Raw genomic sequence first — 18741 nt, forward strand, 5'->3', positions numbered from 1 at the left:
CCTAGGAGCGTATAACGAAAACATGATGGGAGACTATATTTGGGGGTTGATACATGAAAGTGATTTACATTACAGTCGCAAATCTCGAAAAACTACTCACTTCTAAACATTTTTGTTCGTTTTTGTATAACTTTAGTATAAATACATATAAATCTTGATTCATATGCTGTTTTATTCAGACCTTGTGTAAATGAAAATGTTCAAATTTGCCTGTTTATACATAGAAAATAGGTTAATTTCTAAATTTCATTATCCAGGTCACAAAAGGAAAGTTTGAAAATAACAATGGCCATTTTCTGTACTTTTACAACATAAGCAGTTACGAAATAACACATGCTATCCAGAAACAAAATTTGTGTTACATAGTGTAATAGTAGTAATATGCATTGATTATTGAACCCAAGGAAAACTTTATTCTTGTAATTATAGTGTTGTTGTAAAATATGAGACTAAAAATACAAAATACAAAGAATAATTGAAAACACTAAGAATATCAATATTCTCATGAAGATTCCGTTTATTCTGTAATGAAGAAATACACAGAAACTGAAGAACCACCTAAAACTAAGCTCATCTCATTCAGTCCTTGTCATATTCTTACATCAAACAAAAGGACAAACGAAATGACTGACATTATTCCAAAGTTTTGACCTTAGAATATTACAACAATTTTGTAAGCATAATAAAATGAGTTATTGGATTGACCTAAACTGTTTAATCTGTATGTTTTGGCGGGAGTGTGTGTTAGAATTTGACCAATAAACAACTGTTGTATTCTTGTTTCTTTTAATTGTACCTGAACATTGTTGCTGACAACGTCTCTGTCCCACAACGGTGCCTTTCTTACCTAATGTTAGATATGTTATAAAAGTGCAACAAATTACGACGTTCGTACTGTTCGAAGGTGATTCAGTCACTTTCATTCAAACACAATAATCTGATTTTAACCCGAATGAGTAACTTCTCTAGTAATCCTGCATGACTTAGCATTCGTCACCATAATTCTCTGCTGACATGTGTTCACCAGTGATAGAACACACTGCTACAGTCGAGCGAGATAATCCTTGGAATTCCACAAGTTCAGGTTATTTTTACGTCGATATTAGCTGGAGATCACAAACAAGTAAAACCACATAAAAGTGCCAGTCAATTTAGTTTCTACAACTGTTTGTGAGCTTAGATGCGGTAATGTAGGTACTTATAGACATTTTCAATTTTATCACATTCGTATCTAATTTAATGTTTAATCTAATTCAATTAATGTTCATTAACACGAATACTTTTAACTTCATACCTAAAGAACACTTATAGATTAATAATTTATTTTCTCCACCATGTCATAAAACAGTTTTATATTACGCTAATAATATATAGACACATTTCACGAAATTACACATTTTGAATGTATAATTTTGAAATAATACCAAATGAATACTGGAATTGAACAAATTGGTGATTTTTACATTCATGCAAAATATTTTGAAAGGGGCTAAACAAAATGTTGATAAGATGAGAGTGTACTTGTGAATTAAACTGGATATTAGAATAACAAGTTACGAACTTCCTATCTTGATGATGCACAAATTTCACAGATTAAAATTTCCTGTTTTCCTAAAATGACAAAGTATACTTTTACCAAAACACAATTAAACTTGAACTTCTTTTATTAACAAACTTGTGTTATCCATAAAATATACTTGAGATTTTGAATCAAAGCATTAACATGAAATTCACAATTGGCGTTTTAAAACTTAATCACCGTTATACATTGTAGATAACTTGTATATACTGAAACTACAGTTTTGAAATTTGTAATTAAGTAAAATAATTCAGTATGGTTATAATTAAGTAATAAAATTAGATGACAGCATAAAAGAATATTCATTAATTTTAGAAGACTTTCAAGTTCAGATACTGAAGCACGAATACGAGTGTTTTTGTGGTTGTTTTACAATGTGTGCGTTTCAGTTCATAACAAAAGAATGCTGGTTTGATAGCAAAATGTTATAGATGATACTATAATGACAATTTTTTTTTTATTATTTATTCACAGAATTACACATAGTGCTATCTTTGATATGCCAAGAACAGGAACAGGATAAGAAATCCCAGCATTATAACCACTAAAGCTTACCACGGACAAATTGAGGAACTGCTATAATGAATGGAATCGTTTTAAATGATGTTATATATATATATATATATTTCTCATTGCTAGATTGCTTCGCTTTATATGCTGCAGAAAACTTTCTGCTTACTAGTCACAACATGTTACAATACTTTCGTGCAAGTACAAACACACAAGTTCAAACAGGTACACACGCGTCTAGGTATTCAAAACAAAAACGGAACACTCTTGCGTCGCATATAAGAAGTGCTATGATTGGTTATTTCACCAACGATGTCATTATTCTCCCAGTGATACCGGGAAAGTGTCAGCTGGGCCACGCGTATCAAGTCTCTCTGGATGTTGAATGTTAAGCCTCTTTATAAACTAGCTTACTTGAAAATGCAGCAGTAGCATATTTTGTCTAACTTTTGGAATGGAAGAGCGAAAACACAACCGATTCTTGCAACCTATAAAACTTGTATAATATCTGCAGTGCAATTGTACCAAGCAATTAAAGATTGACATTATTAGAGGTACGTTTGAGGTAAGGGTGAATAAACACCATTGGAGCAGTTAAAGGGGAAAAAAAATCCTTCAACCAATAGGCATTTGGAAATTTTTCTTTAGACGTGCACGTGACTGAATTTTTGCCAATCCTGTTTCTGGTTGTGGGGAAGTAAGTTACTCATTCACCATTTTTAGCTCAAGGCCTTCAGTTGGCATGCTCCGTTGCTAAGGTAGGGTACTTTAGACTCGAGAATGAATTGGATGTACGAGTGTGACTGACGTCTTGTTTCTAAATAGCAAGCTTCACAGAAGATTCACTAAGCAGAGTCCACAAGACTTGACACAAAGAGTATATTTACTTTTAAGTTTCAAGACTGGAAAAGAACTTCGAAAAATTGTTATTATGTAATTCGTTGTGACGTTATCGGTAAGGTTGTGTAAGCTTTATACACTCTAACAATCGTTTTATAATATTATATAGCGTATGTAACGATATTTAGGAAATAAAGTTACTGTCACTGTCAGTGGTACCGATACTGTGGTAATGTTACTGTTAGTGTTATCTACATCACTTAAGGTAGTATATATAATTTGAAGTAGGCTACGCGTGCACTAATTTTGTTATATTTTTGTACGGTAGCTATTTGTTGTGATATGCTAAACTACCATATCATTTATGTGGAAAGAAAAGACTGAGGAACATTGTCACAACGTGTGATAGAAACTTTGTATTTAGCTCCGGTTCTTGTCAGGGTAGGTGTTTGAATCCTTTAGCTCAGTGGTTTTAAGGAATGACAAGTGAACTGTGGGAGCGGCTGCATTCCGGTGAACATACTTTACTGTTTACATAAGAAATAATTCTTTATTAATGAATGTCTTGACAAATGCATGCAAATACATCTTAACTAACGCTATTATCAGAGTCAGTCATCTGCCATCAGTAATTATTGTTACTATTTGTACCAAATAAGTTATTTTGTAAATTGTAATTTGTTTATAACAAATTAGGTTTTTCCACAAACGATTTTTCCCACAAGTATGTCGTGATGAAATACACATGCTACACTTCTGGTGATAGTCTTCATTCACATGGCGATGCTGCTGTTAAAAGTTTTAGTTTGAATTGAATTCGTTTTATATATATAATATTAATAATACACTATTGATGCAGCTATTCTAAGTTACAGTGGCCCCACTAAAGATTCAGTTTGTTAATATACATATCCTTAATGTATATTAACTTTATTATTACATTTATCTCATCTTTTTTATATGTAATGACAGGTAGTGGTCAGAACGAGTCTTTTTTACAGCAATTAATTTTTTCTATCAATATAAATACATATTAAAGGTTGGTAGATTAACTAATCTCAATTTGTAGGAGGTAGACCACTATATGCTTTAACTTTTTCTACACATGGTGGTTAATGTTTTCTTAAACAGTTTTTCATTGGTTTTTAATGTTAGGTATTAATTAAAATACAACTACATATACTCTTTTCTGATATATTACTGTATCATTCTACAATACAGATTTTATTTATAGATCAAATAGTTTGTTATGAGTGGTAGTCAAATATTAACATGTGTACATCAGTTGACAAAAATTGCAAAGTTCTTCAAATAAATACTATGATTTCTTATATTTTTTTATATGTAAAAGATTTATAGAAATTCTTAAAATAAAGATTAAGTAAAAGGTTTTAACAGACTATTTTGGTATAACCTCACTAGTTATTTGTCAGTAAAGACTACTGATCCAATATTAGTTACTGCTGTTAGAGGACTGATCAGTGATGTAAGTGTTGCTTTCTCACTTACATTTAAAAATAGATCATTCTCAGAAGTTAAAAAAATTCCCATTTGATTAAATACATTTGGTTAATTTGTTGTTAAAAATGTATATTATTCAGCTGAAGCACTGATTTAATTTTTTTTAATAGTAATATCAGACTTATTAATTATGTCATAAAATAGAAAATGTTGTTACTAAAAGTCATACACAGGGGCAAACTGGTCATACCACCCACTGGACTTTTAATTTAAATTAAAAATAAAATTGTAAATTGCTTTAATGTAAAGTTCTGATTTTTAAGTTCTGCATGTATTTGTTACTTAATTTTAATTAAGTTTTGAACATTCCAGTCACCTTTGGTTATGCATAAACATTGTTATTTCAGTTCTGTTTTAGTTTTTTAAATTTACATAGTATAATTCAACTGAGTAATATAAGTTGTTTTTACATACAAGTTCAGTAAATGCACAAATACATTTATATCTAATACTGAGAGGAAATTCTTTTTGCTTAAAATAGTTGAACTGTTTTCCTAAACATATGTTCTATATTTGTATTTTTGTTAACATGATATGAATAATAATATTATTGATCAATTTTTCATGTTCTTGCTTGTAACTAGAAATACTCAGTTGAGAAACTTAGGAAAAAAAACACTTCTTGTGTCACATGTTTACAAATAAGAATCATACCTCAATATCAGGCTACCTAAATGAATAATTGCTGATTTGCTTACACATTTTAAATAATATAACCTGAAACTAACTTGTTTATTTATCTTAGAATATTCATGTCTATTGTTTTCATTATCCCTGTTTTGATACATTTATCTTGAAAGTTGTTTTACACTTTTTATATTATTTGTTAGTTGTCATCTTAATTATATGAAATGGATTAAAAATGAAACAAGATTTCCATGGATTAGTGCTGGAAAAATATTTTAATAAACATTCCAGTTAAAACTATATTTAACGGATATTTTCAAATATTTCTAAAGCTATTCTTTGCTGCAAAATTAAAATACTATTTAAACTACCTATTTTAGGCTTTGTAATAAGCTGAAAAATGTTACAATTGAAATATTTGTTTAAAGTGTACACTATTTTTATGTTTATTTGTTATAAAAAACAAACAAATATAATATGTAAATAATGCACTAATAGCTGAAATTATTACTCTATTAAAAACATCAAACTAAACATTCATGCTTAATTTGCTCTTCTATACATTCAAATGTAAAAAAGAAACTCTCCTCCCTCATGTAAACATTGAATATCTGTCCATGGTGCCTGAACACTTATGTTATATTTGGTCCCACTATCTTATGGTTGAAGTATTAACACAATTCCAAGATCTTGCAGGATGCAGGTGCACAAAAAATACAATGCCAGTAACCATGTAAGCTTGCTTTTTGACCCTGGTACATTTTATCTTAATAAGTTTAGAGCTTAACTACTGGGAAGAGACTATTATAGTATGGTTTCATACCATTAAATAATTATTATTCCAGTGAAAAGTGAGTTTCTGCTTTAGTTTACTAAAATCCTGACATTGATGTTGGAAACAAATGTCAAAGGTATTGTTTTATACATGCTTGTTTTCAACTGTCCAGAATGTTTTAGCCATACTGTAATCATGTTCAATACATTGAATTTGTAATATGTATTTATTATTAATAGGACAAAATTTGATTTATATGTTTTTATACGTGTCTAAATACATAAATTTAACTAGAAGTCAACTAATAGGTAGTTTTGTCAAAATACTACTAATCTGCAATACATTTGGATGGATACCAAGGAATGTACTATGCAGAAACCCTCTAGTGACCATATTTATAAATGATGTTTGTGGATATCCATATTATATTCACATGTATGCCATTGTATGCACTATATAATACTTGCAAAGCTCCAAATATCTTTTAACTAGCATTTAGGTTTAATCTTACTTTTAATGAAACTCAAGAAATGCTAAATTAAAAAAGCATTTTGAATATGTATTTATCAGATACTTATTTTCTTTCCTTCTTTAGAATATCTGTTCAAAAGCGGAGTTAGAAATGGAAATATTTTTCTCTTATGGAATTTTTTTATAAATGTGATTACGTCCATGAATCATGGTATTGAGATAGAGAGTATGAAATTGAAATCATTTACCAGATCTTGTAAAAATAGTCAGTCTCATTTGCCAAAATTACACAGAGCACATCAGAAAAATATGAAAGAATCATTTCATAATCAGCAAGTCAAAAATTCAACTGTTGTTGATATTGAAAGAGTTAAACTTTCAAGTAATAAAACTCAGTGTACTGAAGAAACTTATTCATTAAATGGGGAAGAACATCCACATAATGGAGGTGGTAAAGAACTGGGTGATTACATGGCAACTCCACATAGTCTAGCAACATCTTCAGTGGATGTATCTTCAAAAAAACAAGCAGAATTTAAAATCATTTGTTTTAGAAGTAAAGGATCAGAAAAACAAATCAGTAAAATTGAATAATTCTCAGGTACAAGTAATGTCTTCACTCCAAGAAGATGAAAATAGATTTGAAGGAGATATAGCAATGTTAGAGAAGAATGATGATGAAAAGCTAAGACGAGCTGCTGAAAAGCTGCCAAAGAAACGCAAGTTTCATTTAATTGAGAATTATTCCATGGACAGTGAAAAAAGTTGTATACCTGCCAAACAACAGCCTCATGAACTGGCTTCTTTCAATACAATTTCTACAATATGTTCCGCACTTAAGGAAACCTATAAAACTGGTGATTCTAACTGTGTGAATACCATAAATATAGACTTAAATGAATGGAAAGGGTATAGGGTTCTTGCAAAACATGATGGGCTATATCATCCAGGTGTGATCATGGAAATTCAAAACAATTGTGATATTGGTGTACTTTTTGATGGAGAACACTGTGTCTCCTATTTTTCAAATGTAGTAGCTGATGATGAAAGAAGATTTGATGTTATTAATGATCATAGCCCTTTTCCAGAACAAGTTTTTATAGGATCTGAAGTTTGTGTACAAGTCGATAATACAAAAAAAGGTGTTTGTGGAAGGAGTTGTTGTGGAATTATTTCCAAAGCTGCTGCATTACATGATTTGTTTAAAAAAGACTGATGGCAACTATATTAAAGTTTCTAGAGCAAGCATACGATTAAAACTTCCTCCTTGGTGGGCAGAATTAGGTATTTCTGATAATTCATCAGTCCCACAAATTTTTTCAAAGGTTCCACAAAGTGCAAATGATTCAACCACAGTCATACATCAACATGTTAAGTCAATGCAAGCCTCTAAGCCTCATGGGTGGAACTTTAAAGAACAACATAGTCAAACAACAGTATTTCCAGTTTTGCAGCCTGAATCATCCATGCTGGTCATGAATGATCAAGAAACATTCCAACCATCTTTATATCAAGGATTGGAAGTTACAACCAATGATATCACTTCAGCAACTACAAGAGTAACTCCAACACTTTCTTGGCCACATTCATCATATATTGTTCCAGTAGTTTCTTTGGGGAAGTCATGTGATGATGACGAATCTTCCGATGATGAACTTAATAAGGAGGAAATGAGGTTTGAAGCTAATTTACCTTTGGAACCTTCTGTTTCCACTTCACAGTCTTCTTCATTATCTAGAGAAAATTTGACACCTGCTTTGGTGAACTGTAAAAGTGATGTAAACAAGACAAACACAACAACTTCAGAACAAGTTGGTATTTCTCGATCACCAGCATTAACGGCCCAAAAATACAAAAAGGGAGATATTGTAGCTACACCAAGTGGAATAAGGAAGAAATTCAATGGAAAACAGTGGAGGAGGCTTTGCTCCAAAGAAGGATGCACTAAAGAGTCTCAGCGTCAAGGTTATTGTTCCAGGCATTTATCGTCTAAAAGTAAAACTTTGTCAGTACCATCTTCTTCTCTTCTAGGGCATATTAAAGCAACACAAAAAAATTCAGAATCTGGATTAGAAACAGAATGGGAGAGTGAAGATCTGGGAGATGAAACTGAAAGCCATCTGATATTTCAAGATAAAGAACAAAAGTTACAAGGATCTTTTAACATGGATGAGACAGAGGCAGCAAATATGTTAGTATCTTTAGGAAGTCCAGGTCCAACAACTCCTGGAAGCACACCTTTACCTATTTCCCCTCAATCAGCCTACAACAAGCACAGTCCATTGCCAAATACAACTGCTAGTAACCAGACCAATTATTTTACACCAATTGGAGATCCACGTGTTCAGCAGCGATCTTTTGCTGAACATTCTTCAATGGGTGTATGTTTTTCAGCATCATCATTGCATAATGTAACTTTTCCACATGTTGACTACAACCATACTGATGGAAAATGTGATTCAATTTTTGGTGGATTTCCAACAACCCAACCTGCTTCTATGGTTCAACAAAGTGGACAGAATGCTGTGGTATGTGTGGTTACAACACGTGGGCAAGATGGAGTATCTGTAATTCAATCCTCTGCTCCTTTGACTAGAACTGTACCCCTTGTGCAGGTGCTTCCGAGTTGCAATCATTCTGGTGAAGAAACCATCCACTTAGCTAATTCAGAGTCTTCTACACAACAGAAGCAAATTTTAGCACCTGTTGCTGTAATCAACCAGTGTGATAGATCGTCTGTTATAAAAACCCAGTTTCAGGGTTGCCAGTATATATCTTCTGGTCAAGTGCAAAAGCTTTACACTAACAGAGACAAAATATGTAAAACTACAGATATTGACAAGTCAAGTTTATTGATTCATATTACTGAAACTGGTGAGAGGGATGATGAAATACCATGTTCTGAAAGTAAGCAACTTTATGACTTACACAAGCTAAATGAAGTGGGAACGTCTGAATCAAACCATGAAGGTCATCCGTGTCTGCCACAAATATCAAATTCAAATGTTCAAATTCAAAATACTGATGAGACCTCAAACGGATTAAACAACAGAGAAGGTTAGTGTATATTATGTAAATTTATATTTAAAAGTAAAAAAAAAGAAAGCTAACGAATTTTCCCTTCCAGCAAGGTCACGCGGTACTGTTTAGTGTGTACTATAATTGTTGAAAGTAATTGAGATAATTATTGATGACACAACGTTTTTCCCGGTAGTATGTATCTCATTGCATTCGACTTCTGTGCTTATTTACTTCTACATCTTAACTAATTAGGTATATGTACATACAGGGATAGACAGTACCATAAACGGTTCACACAGTTGTATATTGATAACATACGCCCACGTCAACTCGAGTTCTTGTGTCAGAAAGATAAAAATTTGGAATTTCCTCAACCACCTTTGTACAGACATGCGCTTACACACTGTTTGATGAAGACACGTTATTCTGTTATATCGTTATATCCTTGTAGCTATTGCTGGACAGTATGCAACGACTTAAAAATAGAGTTGTACATTTCTTTACTTTAAGACTAATAGCAACACTTAGTGTTTAGTGTCAAGTACAGGAACTCTTTTCTTTTTTTTTAATATAGTTTAAATTATATTAGCAAGGGAAAAGCCCATATACAGTAAACAAAGTTAAGCAAACCAACAGAGCTGCCAATCTTTGATAAACAGCTTAAGGGTCACAGCACGATCGGCCTGTGGAGCTGGGGTTGTCAGGGGCCCTTTGCGGGGTTCGCGCTAGCACAATGGTTTTCAAAGGTTATTTCGTAAGTGACCAAATAAATATTCCACTGGCCTTAAAGTTTCTTTACTACTATCACTGACGTTATTTCTTATAAATTAGGATGTTGCTCCAATCTCTTATCCTCGTTTACTTCTAGATAATTCTGCTGTGATTTTGTGACAAAGATAATCTTTATTGTCGCTCCCCATTTTAACTTTTTTCAATTCATTTTTCTCCCACTGATATACGGAACCACAGGTTCAGGTAGTCAAATTCAATTTTTTTTTTAATTTCGCGCAAAGCTACACGAGAGATATCTGCGCTAGCCGTCCCTAATTTAGCAGTGTAAGACTAGAGGGAAGACAGCTAGTCATCACCACCAACCGCCAACTCTCAGGCTACTCTTTTACCAACGAATAGTGGGATTAACCGTCATATTATAACGCCCCCATGTCTGAAAGGGCGAGCATGTTTAGTGCGACGGGGATTCGAACCCGCGACCCGCGACGTCACTTTCAACCATGTGCGAAAATACCAGTTTAACGTACTCAAAAAGAGATTAAGTAGTAACTATATAATAATTAATGAAAAACATTATAATGTGTAAAAACATATAGATATACCAAATATTTAACGAACAAGATAGGTTATTGGTTTACGTAACATTACAAAACAACTGAAGTCTTCATTTTTAGACAGAGAATGTTTATTTCGTTGTAATCCAAAACGTTGTACTTATCACATTATTCCTTGGTGGCGCTTCGATAGCACTAGTATGGCTGCTCTAATTTAAGGATGACAGGATATGTGTGCACGTGCTTACTTGCTAGCTTGGAAAAATAGATTGTGTGTCTATTTATTATAATATAGGGCAAGAAGGATAAAATTAACCTTTTGTCATCCTGTTGTGAATTAATTTTTATATTAATACAATTATGAGTTTATGAAAATAACTGACATTACTGCACATAATTATTATTTTTTTAATGCTGAGGGTTGAATGAAGTGAAATAAGTTCAATTTTATTTTAAGTTAGGCTATGTGAATATGCGCGTGTTTAATATGTTATAGGCAGCGGCTTAGCTAATTTCGTGACTAACGCATTACGACAGTTATGCATGGACAAAAAATATTGAAATATTGCGCGTGCGTTTAATTGTTCCTCACGAAACCTGTTTTTTTATTATTTTAAACATACAGCGTCCATATAATTGCAATAAAAATTAACTATTTTATGCACTAAAATAATGTAATAGTTATAGGCCCCTTGTTTTTCATTTCATTGGGAATTAAATGAGACACAAATAATTGTTGAGGGGTTATTAATATGACAGCATGACCTTTGGGGAAGAAGGGTTTAGAACCTGTTGAATATGAGGAACGTAACTGATCTTTAAATTGATATCGTTCGTTTGTTTGTTTTTGAATTTCGCGCAAAGCTACTCGAGGGATATCTGTGCTAGCTGCTCTAATTTAGTAGACATATTGAGACAAATTATTTTAAAGTATAAAACACAATGTAAAATGTAAAAGAAAAAGTGATTTTTGTTGAAATGTCCATCGTGATATTTATCAAGTTTGATTCAGGTGCAAATAGTGTAAACAGTACCAGTGCGAAGAGGTGTAAAAATTGACAAATATACGTACCACAATATATTTATGCAAGTTGAAAGAGTAAATGAAAAGTTATAATTTACATGTCACTGATGATGAGGAAGACTGCAATTTACTGGGGAACAAGAAAAACAAAAGGCGTCAGAGCTGTCAAACCACTTTACTAATTGTAGTATCGTTACTGACACGTAATCAGTAGTGTTCATTGTAAATGAATGCATCGACGTTCTGTTTTGGCTTTCCCCGAAGTGCTTGAAAGCTGTGTTGAGAGTTGCGGAGATGTAATGATACTCATCTTTGTTTGTTTGTGTGTGTTACGTTCAAGCTTCATTTGTGAGTTCAACACATTTTTTAAACTTCCCTAAATGTGAAAACCTGCGAGTTTCGTCGCCTCGGACCCTTGATGGGTCCTCAGACTGACTTCTACCCTAAAACGTGTGCATTCTTCCAGATAAGTTTTGATGGTCACTGACTGACTGATAATTCGAAGTAGGTAGGCCTAAGCCTGTGTATATACAGTACATTTATTTTCACAACACAGCTTGTTTCCACGTAAAAAAGAAAAAAAATGAATGACTTATATCATAGATATTCTTGAAGTTGTACTAGTTTAAGACTACCATTCCACCACTCTCCATCGGTTGTTTTGTTTTTATTTTTTGTATTAAGCACAGAGCTATACAAAGGGCTATCTTCTGCTCATCATTAGTATCGAAACCCGGTTTCTAGCGATATAACATATATTGCTGTGCCATCGGTGGTAGTACCCATGCATAATAGTGCACGATAGCCTATACTCATTTACATTTTGCAAAATACCTTCTCTATCAAGGACTTTCACATATAAGTTGCATTGACAGATTAAATAAGTTTTTGGTTTTAATCAATCATACTCCCCTGTTACCATTTGGGGAATGTAGTTTTTGCCTAGGTTGTACATCTGTGCAGACTAAACACCAAATATAGCTATAGGTGGGCAAACAACGATTTATAAGCATGAAGAATTTTATTGATGATGGAAGATACTAAATCTATTACCATCAAGAAAACCTTTCCCTTATACTTATAAAATGATGTTTTATTCCCTATTATTGTATTAGCATAATATGTTTCCTTACTCAGACACTAAATATAGTGTGATTACGAACAGAAAATTATACTTTTGTAAAATATGACATTGTAATAGATTGTGTCTGACGTAAATACAATTTAAAGTCGCTGTAGCATCGAATGAAGTATTTTCGTTTTAAAAATATAATTAACACTTATTTATTATCAAGGTCAGATCTAAAACATGTTTTTGGGTTTTGCTTTGTGACCAGTGTGCTGATAAATCATATGCTCCGTTAAATTATATACCTGTCATTCCAAAATGAAAGAAAATGACGAAAATGGGCTAATCCATCGAATTGACCAATCTATCCAAATCCTAGTATAAAATGAATGATTTTACGCTTCATTAGTATTGATTTAGTTTTTTCTGATAATTTGTCATCTCCAATATCATTTAAGTCACATGCATACATATTTCTGTCAAAGAGAAAGGATTTAGAGGAACACTGGTATCAAACTACTACGCTATAAATACGTCTTGTCCTACACTATCCTTACAGTACCAGTTTTGAAACCATCGTGTAATAAGCATATTCTTCAATTTTAGTTTTCATTATTATATCTACACTGCGAATCAAAGCAGGACATACTGGCTTATCTTATTTCTGATATCGTAGACAGAAGGATATATCAAGATTAGTTGAATAGGTTACTTGTCCAGCAAGTACTAGCATACAAAGTTTTCAATCTGATTGACTTTTGAAGGTCATGAGTCAAAGTTAAAATATCGGTGTTCATAGAACGTGCGTCTCAGTTTCGTAGACATACTATTTCAATATATGATTAATTATATATTGACGAAACTAATACAACGGTACTGCATACAGTTTTCTACAACTGACTAACGTTTGGAGGTTAAGAGTCAAAGGTCAGAGACAAATTCACTGTTTATGACTTAAAACAGTTTTTGTGTTATCGTCTATTATTTTCTTGCAATTTACAAGTCTTATTTCAAAAACAACAACTAATTGTTAGGGAAAGTGACATGAGATTACTGCTGATAGCTTTCGAATAATGTATGTACTTTGCAAAATTTTAGAACAGGATATCTAAACATGTCAAGAGCCTTTGTTGCGCATATGGATATCTGCTCTATTAACATATCAACCAATAGGGATTGCACATGTCAACGCTGGTTGCACAATTCAAATAAGTGCTATAAGATTTTATATTAAAATCCAGCACACTATCTCAAACTTTAAATTGCTTATGAAAAAAAAACAAAACAGAATTCAAGGAAACAGTTTCATGGAATTACAATGTATATTAATAGTTCACTAACAAGCCATGCCAAACTAGAGGTTTTGTGAATCAATGTTCTTTACAAATCTACCTCTTTAACCAGCATTGGTTTACTGTACTGTTCTCCAGCGACGCGAGAGAAATCAACACTTCAGCATATTCTATAATATTACAAGATGTATCTACCACTAATTGTACCATCATGAGAGGCTTCAACTTCGATGCATTATTTAAGCCTTATTCTCCGTAAAAGAAATTCATGTACAAGTTCATCTTTAGTAGTAGTCACTCAACGTATCCATAAATCATGTTTAGATTTATGTATCACACGCCAGTCACATGCTATGACGTCAGTATTATCCATGTGCTACTGAGACAATCTCTGTACACTCTCTGATTTAAGTTGAAGAATCAGGCACATCACCAACAGTTACTATATTATCAATTGGAGGGACATAAACATATAATTCAGTATTGGTGGGGGATAGGTTTTTCATAAACACACTTTGCATTTGTAAAACTAAAAGTACACAGAATGTGTACTGCATTGCTTGTCACTATTTATTATTGAATATTGAGCATTTATTTTTTTCCCTATACACTTATAAATATATCATATATTTCGTAGTCGTAAAATTTTTCCTCGTGCTTATTCATCTCCTTTTCAGGACTTTTTGTTTTTTACGTTATGGCAATATTCATTTTTGGTCAGAGTGTGAAACTACAGATTTTCTGTCTCTCATTGCTATTGATTTACACTGTACTGCTGTCGATGTGACAGTTTAATATTGTATACATATTCATATATTTAAATAAACATTCACTAGACTAGTCCTAAACACGCATGTTCAAGAAAGCTAACTCAAATCTTTGTCGGGATTGTCGCAAAATATAGTGCCATACATATATTTTTTTTATTATTTTGTCGTGTCATTACTATATTTTGATATGTGTAATAATTCTGCCATTGTAAAAATATAACTACAGTGAGGAATTAGTTTGGCAGAAAGCCAAGATAGGCACATTGACTCGCATGTTTTTTTGTTTTTTTTTCGCTACTGTTAATTAAAGCTAACGAGGTTCAGTCAGGTTAAAGCCTGATATCACAGTGACTCTGAAAGTAACTTTACTTTTCGTAAAGAGAAAATATAAAAGACAATAAACCAACATCTTTACGTTGACACGAACTTCCCGGATGTACGTACGCATTCGAGATTACAAATTGTGACCAATGTTTATAATCAGCTTAAAATTATGGTTACCCTTTAGTCTGAGTCAACAACTATCGTCAGAATTTTACTCGTTATTACACAATAGCTTTTATTCCCAATGCCCAGGACGTTTTCTTTATTTTCCATGTCTTATATTGTTGCATTTATCTATTCTACTCTATTACGAGTCATTCTTTCTCATTCAAATTTATATCTAGAAGATAAGAAAGGTAATATTTTTAAATTTCAAAAAAAGAGACCGTGAGGATTTCAAACTGGCATCGTTACCCAATTCTAGTAGGTTCATACGTCTTGTGCAGAACATTTATGTTTTAAACTAGCATATATTTTTACCCTTAATTCTACCTTAATGTTTGTTTACTTACTTTCTGTAAACTGTTAAAACAATATTATTAACTAAAATATTCTCACCTTCTGCTGTTTGTTTATTTTGTACACTTTACCACGCAAAATTGTAGACAGGGTATATGGAATCATATATCATAATCTCAATTTATGTGACATTTTCATTCGTGTAGAAGATGTAAATTAGCTCTTTGCGCTAGTATTGTGTAGCGTCATGACGTAATAAGTACATCACCGAATTTGTACAGTGCAGGTGAAACACACGAGAATACGTAGGTGTTTATTGCTATAGAGGGCGTTAACCGCAAGAAAGGACTCAAAAAACGTTAAATATTTCGACATCATATAATAAGTTTTGAGAAGCGGTCAACCACTGGGTTATTACACATGTTTTTACTCACCCAATTATTATAACAATGATTTTTATTTAGTGAAAACTAATGTGTTTGTACATGTTTTTAAACTACAAACTAATATATATATTTGCTAATTTAATACGCCCAAACAAATTTCAGGCCGATACCATAACTTTAACGCTTCTTGTTATACATTTATTTTTATATATATTGTCAAAGCATATAAAATGAGGATTTACGAAATATTACTAATGCACATGTGAAATGCCTATGTTTTGTAATTAACGCGAACTTCCAGTTATGTTTATTAGAAACATTCTTGCAAAATCAGAATGAGCAATCAGTACAAAGACCAAATAAAACCCGGCCTTTTAACACTTTCTTTTTGTGATCTCTCTTTCTTTCTTTCACCTTTGAACCATGTCATTTCTAAAGACATTGATAAATCATTTCAGTCTTTTCATGTAATTGAAAACACAGGTCATGATGTAATGATATATTATCAGTAAAGAGAATAGTTAGGATTTATGTGTACAAATATTTACGTTAAGGGTAAGAGTAGTTGAACTAGGGAACAAATTTAAAATTTGGCAGTTTCTACTTATTTGCATATCACGTAGTTTTATTTTTCGATCAGGGTGATTATCCTTTGGAATAGACTGATTCAAATGTGATAAAAAAACCTGATTAAAAAAGTTCAAGAGAAGGTTTGATGAATGCTTATGAAATTGGGGCTTCATATAAGCAGTTAATGGATAGAATGAATGGGGCAGTCATGGTGGGCCAAGGTACCAACTGTCACCCAAATGTTATTACTATACGCTGGTTAACTGTTAAGATTTATCTTATTAACATATCAAATACCAGTGCTTAGTTAATTAATTATTAATAAAATGTAATGGATAACTTATGTGCAGACCATGGAGGTTTTTATTAAAAAATACAAATTGTGCTCAATAACGTGCAATAACGTCACCAATGATTTCAGATTTTCGAATTTGCAGCGCAAAGAAACAAATCCAAAATGAGTATCCAGTAGATCTTTATGATCATGCTCAGTCTGTTTTCAGTGCACCTGCTTCGCTTTTGCGATCATCAAACAGCTGGCGCGTGCTCGTAACGTTGTCTTTTTGCCATATGTCGCCTAGCAACAGTCTTAGTTCTCGAGAGCGTTAAAGGTCACCTACAATGTTATTAAACTTGCTATACCGTATATGTGCGAGAACTCTCACTGCAATTTTAAAAGTGTTCAAAAATGCCCTGTTTCTCACACATATACACATTTATAAAAGTTTTGTATTCTAGCTGAGCCCCTAGTGTTCGGTTTCATATTATTAATAGTTGGTTTTAGTAAGTAACGTCAGACGTTCTTTTTTGTAAGAAATTACTAATACAGAACTTTCCACAGTAATTTGTAGTAGTGTAGAAAGCGTACCTTTGAACTATTTCGAGACACACTTTTTTTTTTTGTATTCATGGAATTCCTTCCTACAAGTATATTTACGTTTTTTGTGCGTATACAGTTCTTAAATAATTACATAATAATAAACTAAAATAACTTTCAGATTCAGCGTGTTTGCATCAATGCTAAAACGTGCTAAACATGTAAAATAAAATGTGTGACTTAATGGATGTTTCATACTTTTAGTCTTAACGAACACGTTTCTTTGAAAAGTTAAACATGTTTCGAGCGAAAATGTACAGAATACAATCCCATCTGTAACTCATTCAAAACCGTGGCCTTGGCCAAATGGGATCCAACTAATGTAAATCACTGCCAAATACTATTCTAACGCGTTATATAGTTGGATAAGTTCTTTTGAATTATTTGGCAAAATTATACGAAAGCCACATAACGCCAACGAATTCATTTGTTTTTTAAACAAACGTTTGCTATTGTCATTTTTGCCGGTAGGACTGACATCAATAAGAAAACTTTTCACCAAAAATTACCACATTTGATAACGAACCTGATTAACCACCTGATAAGATGAACAAATTCACTAATGCGTACTGAGTAACTTTACCCAATCAACAACTTTCTTCACTTTGAATACTTTACTAAATTTTTAATGACTGAACTATCTGCTACATCCTAACTTATTACTCATATTTATAAATAATGTATCAATTTAAATAATAGTTTGGTGTTTTTGATTTATCTGTACCCTCTAACAAACATCAAAAATTGAAACATTAAAACTATTTTTATGGAAATGTGTTCAAATGTTTTGATATACTTTTATCCCATACTACGGAGATTAATAGGTAAGATAAATAAGGTAATGGTATAATTTCATTGAAGACTGAAGCCTGAAATTATGTATAAACTGTGGCAGACATTTTGGAATATTATAATATAGAATAGTTTCCATACATTAACATATCTGTTTTGTTTTCACTTTAATGTTCAAGAACCCTACAGGTATTTTCATCAAAACATATATATGTTGCTTATTTTCTTACCATATTTATTAAACTGTATTTGTTTATTATGTCATTTCTTTTATAGTAGGCAGTGATGCACAACCAATTCCAATCTTCCCATGGCATTCTCTGGTTCCATATCTCACAACACCACCATCTCCACCTAAGAGTGCTCCACCTGCTGTTTCTTCAACACCAGCTTTTCCTGCTATTACTCACCCACCTGAAGTCAAGAGTAAAACAGGTAATTTGCCCTAGGTGAACAGGTGATAGCCGCATTCTTATAAAAGGATTCTTTTCAGTCATACATATTATTTTCAAATTACTGATATAGTTCATATAGTCCATTGTGGATAA

General features: G+C 32.3%; 1 protein-coding gene across 1 annotated transcript in view; it reads left to right on the plus strand.

The window, feature by feature from the left end:
- The first annotated feature begins 2675 nt into the window (after positions 1-2675).
- The window catches only part of LOC143230884 (uncharacterized), a 103022-nt gene continuing 86956 nt past the window's right edge, over positions 2676-18741 (plus strand). The window contains 4 exon segments of the mRNA XM_076465177.1: positions 2676-3044; positions 6448-7458; positions 7460-9380; positions 18470-18628. Coding sequence (XP_076321292.1) covers positions 6832-7458; positions 7460-9380; positions 18470-18628 — 2707 coding nt within the window. The 5' untranslated portion in view covers positions 2676-3044; positions 6448-6831.

The sequence above is a fragment of the Tachypleus tridentatus genome, chromosome 10 (assembly GCF_004210375.1).
Source record: "Tachypleus tridentatus isolate NWPU-2018 chromosome 10, ASM421037v1, whole genome shotgun sequence".
NCBI classification, from domain to species: Eukaryota; Metazoa; Arthropoda; class Merostomata; order Xiphosura; family Limulidae; genus Tachypleus; species Tachypleus tridentatus.